The sequence below is a fragment of the Lipophrys pholis genome (assembly GCF_963383615.2).
Source record: "Lipophrys pholis genome assembly, chromosome: 2".
NCBI lineage: Eukaryota > Metazoa > Chordata > Actinopteri > Blenniiformes > Blenniidae > Lipophrys > Lipophrys pholis.
Window position 1 is genome coordinate 16,264,413 of NC_137636.1, and position 18,473 is coordinate 16,282,885.

Sequence of the window (18,473 nt, forward strand, 5' to 3'; positions counted from 1 at the left end):
CTATCACACATTTAAAGTATGAATTCAGTCTGATGTATTGTTGCTCACCAACTTTCCTCTTATAACAAAAAAAACTAATGATCACAAATAATCCATTGTTTTTCATTTTCTTTATTCTGCTCCCATCCCAGTGTCACTTTTGATCCATCGTGTCACAGCATTCAGAATTATTGGCACTCCAGGCATAGACAAGTGTCCCCTATGACAAATAAATCAAGTAACCAGCTAATCCCCTCGGTGACAAGCATCGGAAATATTGCATCAGAAGGTAAAAGTCATCTCCTGAAAGATGATCACAAAAGAAGATCTTGAAACATGATCACAAAATTGTTGGCACTTTGTTGTTTTTGGCATTCGTGCAAATCCACCAGACTGCTGTGTGATTTCAGCCTCATTTCCAAACTGCTTCAAGTATTGCCCATCTAGTTCATTTGTGTCTCAGCGGAGTTTGACAACAAACATTTTCACTGTGATTATCCGAACAGCAGCTATGATTTTAATCATGTGCGGAAAAGAAGGTGTTTGTTTGTAGAAATCTGTAAAGTAGACGTGCATTGTGAATGAGTTTATTGCATTTAGCTGCTACTTGGTCTGTTTATCTTTTGAGTCATCTGCACCACATGCCAATAATTCTGGAGGGCATTGTTGATACAATTCAGTGAAACAAGTGCAATGTTTTGTTTTTTTATTTAGGCATTGAACACAACAACACATTCTTCATTAAGATGGAGGTGTGATAGATCAAGCTGAGCCTCCCTGAAACTATATTTATGTTACTTCATTTAGAAGCAACAGAAAACCCTGTCCCATTATTTAGGCAACACAACAAGATTTAATAAGTGTGTTGAAAATGTTTTTTTTGCTTCTTTTTTTAAGCAACTCTGCGGATTTATGTCATCGCATGGAAGATCTACCAATGTTTGGTGCGAGTCGGACTGTGCTGCAGGCCCATCCTGAGAGGCTGCGAGAAGGAAGGTGCAGTTATCCTCAAACCCTGTCGGTCATCCAACAAAACATGAAATTCAAAATCTTTTGGCAGCTCAAAGTTCACCAAGAACCCATCGCATGAAAAACACTGTGTGCGTGTGTGTGTGTGTGTGTGTGTGTGTGTGTGTGGGGGGGGGGGATAAAGAGGACTCGGGAGAGAAGGAGTGTTTGTCTGTATATTGCACATCTCAGCATCTTTAGAGTGCAGAGCACAGTGTCCAGAGTTCATCCTGAACTTCAGCACCATGAAGCTTTTTGTGAGTGCACGGTGGCAGATGGAGGCCTCTTGGTCCGTGTTGTGTTACCACTCTGGGGCTGTGTGTCTGGCTCTGGGGTTTCTCTCTCTGTGGCGCGGCTCTTTCATGTCAGACGTCACGGTTGCTTTGGCCTTTCCAGCTTCATTAAGGGCTCTGCGGTGTCTGAGTCACTGTGGTGCTTCCTCTCTCGCGGCGGCTCCACTTTGCTGCAGCGCGTCCATGAGGGGGAGCGCATGTAGCCCCCTCTGGGCAGCATAGGATGGTGAGACCCTGTCAACCAAACACACAACTCAAGACATCAAATTCAATGCCAATTCGAGAGAAGTTGAGACCGTGTAGTAATTAGCCAGTAAAACACCAAATCAATTTAACCCTCAGTACCCTATCAACTGTCAAAACTGATTGTCAGCCTATTTTGAATGTGATGCAATGTGAAAAGAGTTAAGTTATACAGCTCACCTGCCATGTTTCCTTCTAATTATAGCTAAAAATATAATCTCCTTAAAGTTTATTAGAGTAGGACAGCGCAGCTCTAAGTCTACTGAATTCAAAGTTGTGACTAACCAGACCTCAAACCCGGAGGAGCAACAGAAACATTCAGTTGCTGTCTGCTTCTCCTCCAGCCATTCATTTTCTTCCGCTTATCCGTTTCCAGGTTGTGGGGGTGACAGTCTGAGCACCGTCACCCAGATCACATTGCACCATTTTAGAACCTTCCTGCAGGTGGTGGGTCCACGGGAAGGTGGCGCCCGGCGTGGGACACGAACCCACTACCCTGAGATTGTGAGTCTCATGCTCTACCAACTGAGCTAGCCGGGGGACTCTCCTCCAGCCATGGAAGTCTTTAGTCCAGCTCGTACACACAATAACTGCACATTCCAGGAATTTCTGCTAGGCTCAGATTATTTGTTAAATGACATTACAGGTCATACCGGTACACCCTTAAATATGTTGTTATTTTGCATGTTCTTCATGTGCTGTATATTTCCCCCCCAGGCTTTCTCCCACAATCCAACGATAAGGTAATTATGTTATTTTATGACTGAATTAGGTGAGTCTGTCTCTTTGTGTTAGTCCTGTGATGGACTGATGAGCTGTCCTACCTAATGTCAGGAAGGATAGGCTTGACTTTCCACAGCTCTCATGCGGATGAAGCAGTTTTCAATGACAGACCAAACATATGCATATTAGGTGAGACTGTGTCACCAAATTGACTTTGGGCGTCAGTCATGTGAGAGTCTAAAAGTTGTATAGAATATGAATGGATTGAGGTATGAATGGACATGATGGTTAAGATAAGATAGGACTATATATATATACACATACAAGTTAATACAAGGCAATACACTGAGATTTTTCTTTAAACAACTTATTTCTTGCGGTAGTAATGCAACTATTTTTTTTTTTTTTTTGGTGGTCGTTGCTGTGTGTGGCCACTTGGTGGCGATGTCGACCCTGTCAGAAGACAAAGCAACAGAGGAGACGACTGATGGAAAGTCTTTTTTATTGTACATATAAGCCTGACGTTAGGTCTCCAAGTGAATGTCCTACTCAGTACCTGGCTTATATATCTCCCTAAAGACATACATTAGAGACGGGAAGACAAAGAGAGAGGGCGAAGCAGGGGGAGGAAGAGGCATTGATCTCAGATGATTGATGGTGTTTCCACTCAATCTTAATGAGGGGCGATAGTCTCCTCAGCATCAGAAAGGGAGTCTGCTGCAGCATCTGCTGATGACTGCTGGTTGTGTGTGAGGGGTTGTATAAATGTCTGTCTGAGAGGTGTGCACACTGTTTTTAAGCGGTGTAATTATCTACGCGAGACACATCTCCTCGAGTGCTTCTATTCACAGTTTTTGACGTGTCATGTTCTGACGTTTATTTAAGGGCAATCTGTCGGCCTTTTTTCAAGAAAGATGTGGAGACATACATTTTTGTTTGCACACGGAGCCTGTTTACTACATAAATAGATGGTTCGAGCTCTCTTGCCATCACCCACAGAGTACCCTTCACTACAGGGGGACTGTACTGGACTCTAACTGTGCAGCTGGCTCGCAGCCATTAGACTCTACATAACATAATGTTTCTGAAACACTGGCTCCCACTGCAGACAATCTGTGATGAAGAGGAAAACGGTTGCTATAAACATCAAGTTTGTGTTCATATGTGTGCATGTAGCTTGAAGGAAAACATGCCTCTTTCCACCCTTTTAAAAAAAACTATTGTTTCGCTTGTGCCTCATACAGCTTGGCTACTGTTTGTGAACCAGGGTGAGTGTTCAACAAGTATAAATATACATGTTGTCATAAAAAGCTTGAAACAACTCTAAAGCTGGTGAGCCAAGCTGGAAATTCACACAGATATAATGCTGGGTAAGTTCCTCAAAGTGAGGACTTAAATAGTTATGATTCACTTTTTTTAAAAAGAAGTGGCGTTACTTTGCGGGTTTATTTAAACAACAAAGAAGACAACAACCCACAACTTCCTTGAATCGTCACTCTTATCCTCTGTAGTAACTGTCAGCACTAAAGAGATGAGGGTATCCAGCATTCCAACATTAACTACCGCTTGGCGTGAAACAAAGTGTGTGTGACATGACAGTCGGGGGGCTGGGGGGAGTGCAATGATGCTTCTACTCTGTGAAACAGGACTCATCATCCCGCAACTTAAAGATTCCCATTAGTAGGAAGTCAAATGATTAATCAGTCATTACTGACCAACATAACATGAAGTACCATGGTACAGTTATATGCGCTCATGCATGACGATGCAGCAGTCATTCAGAACTCAGAGCTGTTCTTGAATGAAATGGATTAATGAACGAAATGATGATCGGAAGATAAAAAGCAAGGTCTTTTTAAGGTAGACAATGTTTATCTATGGGCTGCAAATACAAAATGGGCAAAGTGGGAGTAGGCTAACGTGAGCTAAGGCAGCTTCAGAAACAAATCACAAATGGACAATGGCTATCAGGTTCTCTCCCTGGTTCTCTGCTTCACTTCATTCTTTTACGTCAACCAGTTTTTTCCTCTTCAAAACAAATGACATGCTCAAAGGCAACTCCTACTACTGCAATGAGAAGAAACTCACAGTACCAGAAACACAATCGCACGAGTCTGTAACATCATCACATGCGATTGTTTCAGGGACAATAAAAGATTCAGGCTGTGCCTCTTGTAGTTCTGCAGGGATGTGGGTGAACGTTATGGTTCATCGGGTTCTTCTGAATAGGAAAACAGAGGAAGCCTCCTGGACGTTGGCCTTTTGTTCAGTGTCTGTGGAGAAGCACTGGAGAGAGACCTTGAATTCAACACTAATTACCACAAGGTTTGAGCTATTCTGGACTATTGCTGTGAACTAGTGCTGAGTATTCTCTTCAATGATGATTTAAATGTCAAAGTTAAACAATAAGTATTTAAGCTTTCGATAGTTAAAACTACAAGTGAGACATTTAGATGAACAAAGGGGGAAAACAAGGGAGACTAAAGCAAACAAATGAAACAGACATTTATGAATTATGTGCTAGATTCAAGTGAATAAGTATTTATGGCTTTTGAAGGATCAGCCTGTTTCCAGCAGAGTAAAGTGAATTATTTAGGAAGCCACATTTAGCATGAACTCGCTTGCCCATCCTCAGCTCTTCGCTTCTCCTTCTTTTAACCTTTTCTTCATTTATATGTGCACTCAGCATTTTCTCACGGAGCCAAATCCACACAGCATAACCCCCCAATGCTACCTGACCCACATTTGCAAAGCAAACTCTTCCAGAAAATAATTCAACTTACGTCTCACCCTGAAGTCACTGATAACTTCAAGGACATTTATTATACATGTACATTTATCATACAGCCTGTATTATTGCTCACCTTAGAATCTTAAGGAACCTTAGAAGTTTATCATGACTTTGGGCAATAAATATTCCAAAATTGCTGCTGGGCTCAGTGATGAAGGATATTTGAGGGAATCTAGATGAAACAGAACAGCTGGTGCTCACGGCGGAGATTTACACAATAAGTCACTCTCTCCATTTCTCTTGCTTGTTTTCACGTGGAAACACACGCACACACATCTGTTGGAGACAACAGAACATCTCTCTTCTGGGTGTAAAGAACAGGGTTTGCAAGATGATGCTACACTACACTTATTTTAATAATACCCCTTGAATTGACAAAAGAACAGCATTGAGGAGGAATACAACTTTAGCACACAAAACTTCCTGGAGGTAAATAAATCCATCAATCCAAATTAATACTAACAAGAGCAATGAGAGGATCCTGACCTTCGTCAAGGGTAGACATGGACACAAGGCACATGTTGAAGAAAGGTGCAGCAGAATGAGATTTCTTATTGTTGAAAACAGCAAGCTGCTGTGTTTACAGATGGTCCAGCTATTTTCATTCATGATTTATGCACATGAAAACATGTCTCTTGAATTAATCTATTACAATAATCAGTCTGAGCTTGATATATATTTTTGACATTGAATGTTGAATGTTTGCATCAACTTCTCAGAGCAATCTGATGGCGAACGTAGCAGAGCACCGAGAAGCTGAAGATCCTGTTGTGAAGTCTCAAAACAACGCTTTAAACTTTAGCTCTGTCTCCGAGTTGTCTTTTTTTGATTGATGAGACGTGTCAGACAATCCACCTCAGAGTAAATAAGTCAGTGTCTAAACAGGAACCTTAGGATACTAATGCTGCATGCGACAATGTGACTAAGTTGATCAAATATGTGACATATGAAGCCGAATATAATTTACAGCAACGTCCTGTATTTATATATATATAAGACACATCTAAAACATGTGGCACAACTTTTATTGGAAAGTGGAAATGAAAATATATCTTTAATACACAATGTGCCCCATGAATATGCAAAACCACCAAACTAGACCCCTAAATAATGAGGTGGTACAAGGCTCTGTGGGCATGTGGAGCAAGTTCACTGCTCGCACACAGGGTGAAGCTCACAGGCCATTATTATAACATCACAAAAATTTAGTGCTGCCCCTTCCTCCTGGGTTTCAATACTTTGTCTACAATGTGATGGGAATGGTGCAGTCCCGGCTCAGAGCAACGCGGTTTGCTTTTGTTCGTTCGCCACTGCAATTTAAAGGTTTTAATCTAAATGTTTTCATGATCTGAGTGATTTCCCTTAAAAAAATTAAATAAAATTACAAAGTAAAAAATAAAAACATCTTTAAGTTCCAATTTCAGTTTATGTGCAGTTTAGATTTGATAAAGTAAGAAAAAATGTTGATGAAGATTTGATGAAGGCGCTACATGACAATGAGTTCATGACCAGCGATCTTAAAAGTTGTCATACCATAAAAGACACGTTTTGTTTCCCCTTAAAATAGATGACACGTCTTCATAATGTAGACGTAAAGAGGCGCATGTCCCCACAACAGAAATAAAAGGATGAGATCACAGACATTATCAACTTCCTCCTTTCAAAGTGCTTGTTACTTTCTTCTTAACTCACCGATTAAATCAAAGAATCAGTAGAAAAACAGGGCAAAATGTTTCAAACATTATACTGTTAAAATAAATAAATAAACATGCTAGCATATTTATAAGCTGAAGACTGGAACATCACATGTCTGACAAGTCACGACAAAACGATTGTTGGGCTGGAGAGACGAGGTATTTAGGCCCTGTATTTATAAAGTCAACTATTTTCAATTGAATCACCGGTGTGTCACTGCATAATGCATATTTGGAACATGCATGGGTTGTTTTGATATTTTTCCTTCAACTCAAGAGTGTTTCAGGTTATTTATGTTTGAGTGTCGCGCTCGTTTTACCTGCAGGAGATTCATTGTGGTTTTCTTCATCGGAATCCGCAAAAACTTCTGCCAGTTCCTGGTCAGACATGTCAGTCAGCTCGGTCAGATCCAGGAGGTCAAAGTGCACCTCTAATGAAGACACACTACTGAGTGGTTCTGTGAGACAAAGAGAGAAAACACAGCTTAGTCCGGAGGAAAGCTGTGAGACTTAAAATGTCCACTAGTTTTTGCTGACGGGGTTTCTTTGAAAGAAGTGAGAGATAAACTGCATATATATTTTCAGTGGGTCAAGTTCACTGTTCATGAATCTCTTTTGTGCTCCTAATCAGATCAATAGCTGGCTCTTGCAGTGCTGTAGTAAAATCAATTTCATTTTTACTCCCTCATCCTCTCTTGTCAGTACATCTCTTGCGGAGTACTCTCTCCTTCAGAAATATTCAACACACTGGAAGACTTTCTTGAATCTACCTCTGCTGTAGCTGGTGACCGTCTCGGTTTCAGTGTGACGCCTGTGTGTCGGAACAGGCGCCGACTGAAGAATTGAAACAGGAGCTCATTGGAGATGAAAAGAGCCAGTTCTTTAATGCACAGCGATCTCCATTTTTCTCCCGGGTGTGTTGCACCTGTTCATTTTGAGACAAGCTTGTGATTCTGTAGCAGGCAGGACGCTGCTACACCACTGCTGCACACTTCAAGGTCAGATTCTCATGCCGTGTGCGCCAGTGAGCCTGCATTGCAATCAGGTAGTCCACAAAGATGACATTTCATAGACTGTGAGTACACATGGATTTATTCAAAGAACATGTAAGACTTAGGGTCCGAGAACGACTGCTTGCCTCAGCAAAAAAAAAAAAAAAAAAAAACTAGTTAGGAAACAATTCAGTCTAATTGGGCTGCATAAATCAGCCTTTATAGCACAAAGCAGGTCTGGAGACGACTCTGAGGCAGATGGATGCATGCTTGAATCAGTGGATACCAACCTGTCACACAAAGAGAAGCTTGAATCACATCATCGGCTGCTTGTGGGCGCGACTAAGTGTCGAAAATGACGGGTTGCACGACAGGTTGAAAGCTGTTATTGCGCTGTGCTGTTTGCACGCTGTTCTGCAGGCTGTTTAAGGCTGAAGGAGCAGAGATCCCACTGCTCTTTGTCTACTGCTACATTTAATTCCCCGTATCATCCTCCTGATGGGGGCAGACATTGATTTATAGAAGACTCTTTATCATGCTGAGGCAGTGTCCGGTCGTTGTGCCATGTTTCGAATATATCAACAGCAGAAATGCGACAAGGAATGAAAAATAAAGGCAGCATGCCAAAAAAATTATCATTTCAGTTCGCAAAAGTATAATTTGAAGTCTGAAGATGTGGTACTTCATCAAAAGGTTAAGCCACTGTCCAAAGGTTCACCATTCACCACAGTCTCAGTTGCTTCACATCCAAAGCTTTGGAAAAGTTTTCCTCTTTGCAAGGATGTTGATAATATTCAATGGAGAATTAACGCATTAAGCAATTATTGATTTGTGAACTCTAATTTTAAACCCGCTCCTTGTTATTTTCACTCCTTTCAGATTGCTTCATGACTGTGGCTATAAACAATATTTTCTGCAGCGGGAGCTTCTTGCTCTTATCAGTGTTCTTGATCCCCCTTTTGGGAGGAAAGAAGAAACTGGAGGCAGTGAAACTGAGGAAACTGTGGGGGAGGAGGCGAAGAGAAAAGAGGGAGAAGCAAGATGATGGGAGGTAAGAAGCTAAATGCAAAACAATAAAGGGTGACTGGAGGAGAGAGAAAGTAGATGAGACTGAGGCATTATGTGAAACAAAACGCTCCCTCCCTCCATGTTCTGCCATTATCTTCACTTGGTTGCAAGGTTTTTCCCATTTCGCTGCACTTATTTTTTTTTAACCATCCCTCCCTCCCTCTCTCTCTCTCTCTCTCGCTCTCTCTCTCCCTTCCACACCCTTTCTCCTTAAATAATTGATCAATGCATTTTCAATCCCAGGCAGACGCCCCGAAACAGCCGCCTTCGTCGCAAAAGCCAATCAGTGAAGCTCTGAGACGAGGGGACGACTGACAACTGAGAATTCATGCTGGGAAAATTAAGGGGGTTTTTGTGCCTGAAGCAAATTGGGAGGACAACCACCTTTTCTGCAGAATGTTTATGCACACCATGAAGTCATATCTTTGTGTTTTGTCTTAAGCATGCGCTCAATGTTTCAGCCAGCTTTATGTCTTTGGAGTGAATGGGTTTGAATTAAAGCTTTCTGAGAGAAGTAGTGTAGTTTAATACCGCCAGCCAGCATGAGGTGACAACTGCATATTGTAGAAGAGGTTTTTTCTCTTTGATCTTCTTTCAGCAAACAGATGAGTTATTTTCATTTGGTCATCAACAACAATTGAGGAATAAGTGGGAAGAATGGGTAAAATGGGCTTGAATTTGCGATAAGGGAACAGGAAGGATGCGCCTTGCATGTTAAATCTGCATAATCCCTTCCTTCTCTGGCCTTTCTGAGCTCTGAGGTCATCAGTTCAGACTGAGCAGATTGCAATGATGGCTCGGCTCTGATGGGGAGAATATCCTTGAGACAAGGCTTATCTTCCGAGGAACATCAACAAGCAAAGCAAATAAATTGAGGAATTGACGACACTGTATTTTTGCGTTAGTATAGTTGTGTTAGTTTGAGTGAATTATTTTCAGCTAAAATAATTTATAAGTGTTACTCTACTTTTTAACCTGGCCATGTTATTTTATATTTAATTTTTAACACCTGTTATATAGGTATAGTTATATACTAATTTTTATGTAACAAACTGCACACAGCAAAGTTGTGCTTTAATGGAAATGTATTAGTTCAACACCACTTGGTAAGCACATTTTTCCAATTCATTATAGCAGATAGATTTCAATTCACAGGCCAGTGACATGATAGCAGAATTTTTAGATTAACAAAACTCTAAATGTTTCACTTTGCTTTAGTGCAAGCAAGAACAAATACATCCAGACCTTTTTTTTTTAAACAAAAGTTATGAGCCAACAAACATGTCAGTATAAAGATGTATAATCTGAAATCCTCCTTGTTTCTCTTCAAACTGACGTTGGCAAAAGCCTGTCAGTTCTCAGGTAGCCTGAGCAGTGTGCATGCTTTTGTTAACTCCCCCTCACAGTATGTATTTTATGCTTATGTTATTTTGGTGGCAATTAGAGAGTTATCAGAACATTATGAACCCCAGTGGACACATTTAGAACAATATTGCATTATTTTTTTTCCATCTGGCCAGGCTGAACTCTCTGGCAGGCCATATGTTTCACATCGCTGCATTATGCTCATTGCCAGACAAGGGGACGGAAGAAACAATAAGTTTGAATTCTACTTCTGTGAGACCTCCAGATTGCTTTACAGGGCACTCATTGAAATGCATTGAAACTGAATTGTGTTACTCCGGTATGGATTTTTGTGATTTTTTATGTTCGTTTTAATAAAAACAATTAGCTAGATAATATTTATAAGTAATGAAATCTGTTGTATAATGTCCAGTCGTCATAGTCTATTCAGCAGTAAGTTCAACAGTTTATTCGATGAGGTAAACTTGTTAGTTTTGAAGAAACGGGAAGAAATTCAGAAGTAAAGAAAATACGGCCTGAGATTCCTGATGAAGGCAAATGCCAAGAGCATGAACTGAGTCACCATACATTTTTAATGGATGATTTCCTCCCTCCCATCTACCTCAAACACAGTTTGTTTACGGTTTAAAAAAAAAAGTTTGCATTCATCTTTGCCTCTAACAGCACAGCATGTTGCACTTTTTCTGATGTTCAGTTTCTGCAAAGCAAATGACAGCTTGCTCTTTTCGGGGAAATTAAAATGCATTTATTCTTATGGTAGGTCGTTTGCTCCAGTCTTGATCTAAAAACTGAAGTTACAACTGGTTCAGAAGCTACTGCAGTCTGTTTTTCAGACACAACAGGGGGGGAAGTTGTTTCTTTGTCATAACGATGAAAGCTGAATTTGGCTTTGTTGACGCTGTGTACTATGTTTTAAAGGACACCTTGCCTCAGAATTGACTGTAATCCTTTACGTCTATTTCCACATACTATTATGACAAATCAGGTACATGGCCAGTTAGGTGTTCACAATGAATCATAGAAAGACATTTCCTCCGAATGAGCTGTCTCGCTGAAAAAGTGTTCAGTTAGCAAAGCATATAAAAGCTGCCTTGTCACCCGTGCAGCCCCGTTTCTGTGCTCCTGTGCCCAGGGAGTCTGGCACGTACAGGGAAGCCTCTGTAGGGGACGGATGCACAATGAGACCTTTCAGTCGACCGTGGAGCAGAGATCTTTGAGAATATGGCACCAGAATACCTTTAATAGGCAGCGAGTATTCAATGGTATTCAGAAAACCCGTACTGTAATGCATAAATATATACAAAGTTATATGGGATGTAAATGTGTCAGTAAGATTTAAGCGGTTATTTGTTATGTGAGAGCAAATCCTCCTAAATCAACCAAGCACTGATTACTGATACGACTCTCCTAACACAATAGGAAATCCTCTTTCCTTATCTCGTTCCTCAGTGAAATCTCTTGCTATTGATCCAAGTCTCTTGCTCGAGGCATTTCCCACCTATAATCAGCCATTAACACTTCCTCACTGCCAATAAATATTCATCACCATTTCACATCCTTAACGTCTCCCTCTCTTCACCTTCTCGCCAGTACTCACGTCTCTTCTCACTGATGTGCAGCAGGCTCGCAGTGTGCCCCGACAGGCTGCCCTCCTCCTCCCCGGGTGAGTGCTGGAACAGCTCCTTAGACAGGTCTCCTGAGCTGGAGGGCTTCAGCAGCTTCTGGATGTCTTTGTTGGGCTCTGTCATCACAAATGGACAGACAATGAGCAAACACGATGAAAAGCAAAGATACTGATCATACAATTTTAGATTGCTAATAGAAAGTTACATCAGATATGGAAACTCATTGCTCTATCATATCCAATGTATTATTGCTCTGTTTAAGAGAGAAAGAGAGAGAGAAATGAAAGGATTATAGAGATTTCCCAAAATGAAAGAACTCGCAGTTTGTTCATCACTGATGTTCAGTGATAATCCTCCTTGTATCAAAATACTTTCATAATCTCAGGGGGAAATGATCAAACCTGTATTATGCGTTTTGCAGACACCAGAACAAAATGAAACCCCCATCATCTCACAAACATTAATCATTTTATTACATGATACATCCATTCAACATATACTCATTAAAGAAGTTTATCTTTGGTCAGTGAGCAGTTTTCATTCCATTTCAGACCCACTGGAGGTTGTCCCGGCCCACACTGAGAGAAAAGTGGGGTACACCTGGTTGGGTTTTTCTCTGTTAAAAGCACCTACAAATGGCTGTGTTGTATTTGGTGCTATACAAATAAAGTTGAATTGAATTGAATAGATGAGCCCATTACAGGGCTAATACAGAAAGACCTACAATCACCATATACACACACACCTAAAGCCTTTTTGTATGGGGAGGTTGGATTGATGAAAGTTTTAGTTATGGTTAAATACATATTTCTGTAGTGATACACTGTTGTGCAGGTTTTGCGCATGTGGAAACTCTTGCAGGGAACTGCACTGTTTATGTTTTTGTATTTCTATTTTCAAAAATGACATTGAAATGGCTGCTTGTGGTTTTCAGTCAAGCAGCTGAAAGACATCCCAAACATCTATTCAGAATACTTCACAGTGGGTATCAACAAAGTCTGAAAATAGAAGATGCTTAAGATAGCGTCCCTTCATGTATGGGAGTATGTTTAAACTGACTTAGTAAACCTGATCGATGTTAGCTGTTTAACACAGCTGGAAACACACTGCAATCTGAATGGAGTCTTACTGAAACATGGACAGGGCATCCAGAAGTTATGTGTGCTTCCCTTTAGAAGGTCGGTGAGCTTCCTTGGCTATAGCCAGTAACTAAAAAAAAAGTACATTTTGATGTGTGAAACTGAGTTGTGAGCAAAGTGCAATGTTTAGCAGACATTATGGCAGAGAGAACTTATTACATGATATCATGCAGGGCTGAAGCACTATAGTGTGGGAGAATACGCAGCTTCCCGATGAGCCTCACCAGATGGCTGATACATTTATACTTGCAGTATGTTCACAGACTGTTGAATTTCTACTTTCAGATGAACATTGTACCACAGCTGAGGCGAAGGCTGAACATAATGGATTCTGGTTACACACTGAAAAGCACAGAGCTCATTGCCTGCTATTGATTGATTTCCCCAGTGAGGAGCCACACAAACCGAAAGACGATCGCTTTACATCTGCTGTTATAATGAAATGTTTGTTCAATATTTTGACTGTCCACCAACAGCTATGAGTTCCAATTCCCATCGCTGTCTACAGCACGTTTTCACTGTTTCAATTCATTTATCCGTCATTAGCAAGATGGAAGTAACCCATTACAAGTACTCATTGTCATCAAGAAATATTTTTGGATGCATGAAAGAACCTTTTTCAGGTATATGATTTTCCTTATACCCTAGTACAGCTTACCATGTAATTAAATGTACTTACTCTTTAAAACTAGAAAATTCTAAAATACTGCTGAGTGTGCTCATTATTTGAATCATTTTTCAAACCTTTTGATCTGTAATTTAAATGCCAATTAAGTATTTAACCGTGAACATTCCTGCTTTATACCTTGTTATATATCTATAACACCAAATGTCTCTTTTTCAAAAAAAACCAAAAAAAACTTTACTGTTTGGTTGAAAAACATGATTTGAATGTATATATTTCATCTGGGTAAATCTGGGTTAAAGAGTCATTGATCGCAGTAGGCGGCACGGCTGGTATACCGATTATTCTAAATAACTCAAACTAGTGTTTTAACTTGCCTGTAGGGGTGTATGTGTCTGGCTCTTTGTTTGCCCTGTGATGGACTGATGACCTGTCCAAGATGTAGCCTGCTTTCTCCCATAGACAGCTGTGGACGGCTCAGCAAACTGCAGCCATGAAGTGAAAAGAGCGTTATAGAGGATGGATTAAAATGGGCATAGTTTAACGCATTCCATTTCCTTTAATGGAAGACATGGATGGGAGGAGGACTACTTTGTATTTTTGGAGTTATGTTTTTCATACCAACTGTACAGTCACTAGTAACAGGAGGATTTAGGAAATGAACTAGTGCTTGTACTCGAGTACAAATCTCCAGTACTATATCCATCTCTGATTATCAGACGTTGCTTTTGAAGTCGCAGTGAATTTAAAAAGCACATTTCAGTGTGTTAGTCATCCATGTATAGGCCTACATTCTTTATGAGATGTAGATATTACATAACATCTACAATACTATGTGGAGATAAACGCTTGGTAAAGGCTTGGTATGCACAGTGGAGTAGTAGTTAGCATTGTCGCCTCACAGCAAAAGGTCCAGATTCAACTACCAGCCGGGGCCTTGGAGTTTGCGCCTTCTCCCCGTGTGTGCATGGGTTTCCCTCAGGTACTCTGGTTTCCTCTCACAGTCCAAAAACATGCATGTGAGGTTAATTGGTGACCCTAAATGTGAATGTGAGTGTGTGTGGTTGCCTGTCTCTGTATGTTTGCTCTGTGATGGACTGGTGACGTGTCCAGGGTGTATCCTGCCCCTGGATGGATGGATGGATGGATGGATGGATGGATGGATATTACATAGAAACGGAATCCAAAAGTGTTGATGTCACATGTGCTTTTGTGCGTCTTTGTATATCCTCACTTACTTTGCATTTTAGAGGCAGATGAGTCCGCCTCTTTGTCACAATGTTAATCAAGGACAGAGAAAAAGACTTTCAGAAAGTCACAGAGTTATCCAAGTGTGGAAGAAGACAGGTTTACACAGATGGCCTGATCGAGCCACCACCTGCTGAGCGAGCGGCGAAGAAACGTGTAAATAATGACAATTAGGTTACAGCTGGCAAAAGACAGCATGTTATCATAAATGTAGCCTTTTCCGAATGTGGCTGACCCCATCTTGAGCTGTCAGCTGTGACTGCTGGTGAATCAGCTCACCCTCGACAGGCAGGCAGATGGAGCGAGACTCAGAAAACAAACGATAAGACAACAACGATGTAGTGTACCGTTGTCAAAAGTGGAGTCAAAATCAGCATCTTAGTCTCCTAAACCCCTGAAGGTTTGAGAGCCTCACATGTTCTCTTAAAGCCTTTTTCTCAAGGTCATTTTGCTTGATGAGTTCTGTCTGTCTTCTATCCTATCTGAGATTTATTTCGCAGCATTCTCTACAGCGGGGACTGCATGATCTCAAAGATGCAGCTTGCCGGCCTAAACCAAAGATTAAATGCATCCTGCAAGATGACCTTGAAAAGTGTTAAAAATAAAGATGGTAACAGCGATTTTTCAATAAAAGTAATTGCTGTTCCTATTTTTTCCCACTGGGGGTTACACGGTCTCAGTCACACCTCGCCCCAGAACTGAACACCAGATAGCAGCAATGATCGCAATAGTGAGATCAGTGATAGAGCACTGAAATATAACAATCTTAAAACTATCATAAGCATTAAAGTCGAATTGTGAGGGTGAGTTTGGGAATAACAAGCATGCTGAAGGTTACAGAGAGCTGATGTACTCTCACAAGCGTCTGAAGGGAAACACTGAGGTAGATAAGAAGTTTCCGGCTGCTTAGACTTTATAAAAACTCCATCAAAAGTTAAGATTTTAAGGATGTATTCATTTGATATGTTATTTCTTCTAATAAAAGCAAATCTCCTGTGTTAACTTATGTTGAGAGGGCACGCCATCACTGTGCACCAGGGATGATGAAAATAAAAATAAGATGAGAAATTATAAACTCCAGAAATACTCTCTTGTCTATTATTTTTCTTCCTTTTTTGCAATAATTGAAATTCTCACACCCTAGAATAGGGGTGACCACAGTTTCATCTCCTCTCACAACCTTACTGCTGAAACACATCCGTATTTGGCCCAGTCCTGGTCTTTATTGTAATTCGATTTCTACTTATCGAGAAAACTATCTCTGAATTTACCAAGTGCAAGTAATACTGGTCATCAGCATGCAAAGGCAGGCCACATCACTAATACTGCAGGAAAAGCTATAAGTACTGTAAATACGACCAGCATCTGCTGAAATTGCAAATTATAGTAGCTGAAGAGCCACTAGTTGAGCCAATACAATAGAGAAGGAATGCAACATTTCAATAGTAGTTGAATGCAGTGCACAGGCTCAAAGGCAAACAATGCAATATAGCGACTCGCTACCAAATACTGCTTCGGCTGACTTTGAGCATGAAAAAATATCTTTGTTTACCAAATCAAACCCGATCAACCGAAATGTGGACGTGTGAGTATATAACAGATACCCCCCCCCCCCATAGCTTAACCATGATCTGTTTTCATGAGAATACAGTTCAGTGGCACTGAAACATTGTTTGAGGTGCCATGCAGCATAAGCTCTGTACAGCCTTTACATAAAGGCCATTTGCATCCACTATATTGTTCTATAGGTTGTAGTCAAGCTTTTGCACGATTGACCTCAACAGTGCAGATAAAAGGTCTTCACTTGAATTAAACATGAAGCTTGAATGCAGCTATGTACCCACCACAACTAGATGCCTGGTGAGAAGAACAATCACAGAATGATATAGTTATATATTTAAAATATCTAAAATAAATAACTCTTAAAAAGATACACCAAACAATGAGGGACATTATGGTTTCAGTCACTTAGCAAATCCCCAGTTGGAAAAACCATAAATATATGTAGAGAGGAGGCAGGAAAATTATGTTCAGGATAACTCCTTTATTGTAAAAAGAAAATTTAAAAAAAACTAAAATACACACACACTCTACAACAGCTGTGATCAATGCTCAGACATATGAAAAAGAAAGAATAGAAAATGGCTCTTACCTGGGCTCCCTGCCCCTCCCTGTGCCTCCATGCAGCTCAGTCGAGTGTCCTGCTGTTCACCACGCCAGCATCGGAGAGTGGAAGAAACAAATGGGGAGTAAAGAAGGGAGAGGCAATGGGACTGTGTGTGTGTGTGTGTGCGCGCGCGCGCGCGCGCGTGTGTCTGTATGTGTATGTGTGTGTGCGCGCATGTAAGAGGGTTAGGGGTGGAGTGGATGGCCCTAAGCAGTGAAGTGACTGTGTTTCTCCTTTTTGTCTGCTGCTGTTCTAGATTTCCCAAACTGGTGATGTTGGTTGATCCTCTGGCTCGGTCCACCTGCCCTCCTCTCTGCCATCAGAGCTGTGTGAGAGCTGCACTGCCTCCGCCACAGAGAGGGAGGTCTGGGAACAGCGACATCGCAGCACATTTCTAAGCCACTTGCTTTAGTGAACGCAGCATTGTGCAGGCTTGGCTTGGTATGTACAGAATACACAGAGAGAGATCCAGAGCAAGAGAGAAAGAGAAAGAGGGGAGGGGGACTGAGCTGGCTGCCTGCCCAGAGAGAGAGAGAGAGAGAGAGAGAGAGAGAGAGATAATGGGGTGTCAGGGAGAGTTGTGGACCAATGGAGGGGGAGAATGTCTCTGTATGTGTGTGTGTGTGTGTGTGTGTGTGTGTGTGTGTGTGTGTGTGTGTGTGTGTGTGTGTGTGTGTGTGTGTGTGTGTGTGTGTGTCAGACTGCTAAATGGGTGCCCCAGTGTGAATGATTGTGCATGTGTGTCTGTGTTGCTTCACTATTTGTCGATTTTTTAAATAGTAAATTGCAAAACCTGACAAACGGCCACATAATTCCAAGTATAATCAACTTAGAAATTGCAAAGTGGCAAGACCTTTGACTGAAAGAGATACAGGGATGGATTTCAGACCTCCTGAAAGGCATGAAATGGTGCTTCTTTCTCCTGGGATGAACACGGTGCTAGTAGAGCCCCCCCTCTAGTGGCAGGACCTGATATTTTCAGGGAGTGGTGTGGTGGTGTTTTCATGTCCCAAAAACCCAGAGGAAAACAGTAGAGCACCAGCAGAATGGGGTGATAGTACGTCCTCTTTACCTGCATCTGTAAAAGTAAACCAAAGTGATTGAAACCCTTCTGTAGTAGTAAAAGAATGATTTCTACAACACAAATGGTCCAGAGAACAGGCAAAGATTACAGAACGACTTTACTGATGTCGAAACACTCAAATAAATCAGGTGTAACTATCAGCTACACACTGGGTTGTAACAGGGCAACAAATATCAGATGAAAGTTATCAAGTTTGGTGACTTTTGTCTGCTACACAGTCAGCTTGGTCTGCAATTATTTGACAGATTGCTAGAAAGTTTTATAAAAAAAACCAATTTCAATAAGCTTATTGATTATCACTCAGGTAATCTCAAGTCAGGGCATCACTACCTCTTGGCTGAGGATAAACTATTCTGCTGGGGCGGGGGGGTGGTGGTGGTGGTGGGGGGGGGGGGGGGGTGCACAGTGGTTTTATGGTTAGGTTTCTCA

General features: G+C 41.2%; 1 protein-coding gene across 1 annotated transcript; it reads right to left on the reverse strand.

The window, feature by feature from the left end:
* Positions 1-116: 116 nt before the first annotated feature.
* dbndd1 (dysbindin domain containing 1) lies at positions 117-17,289 on the reverse strand. Its single transcript, XM_080458393.1, has 4 exons — positions 16,946-17,289; positions 11,754-11,897; positions 7,052-7,189; positions 117-1,514 (listed from the first exon to the last, which is right to left on the reverse strand). Exons 1-4 carry the CDS (start codon positions 16,974-16,976, stop codon positions 1,360-1,362), a joined length of 468 nt encoding a protein of 155 aa, XP_080314519.1. The 5' UTR covers positions 16,977-17,289; the 3' UTR covers positions 117-1,359.
* Positions 17,290-18,473: the final 1,184 nt, after the last annotated feature.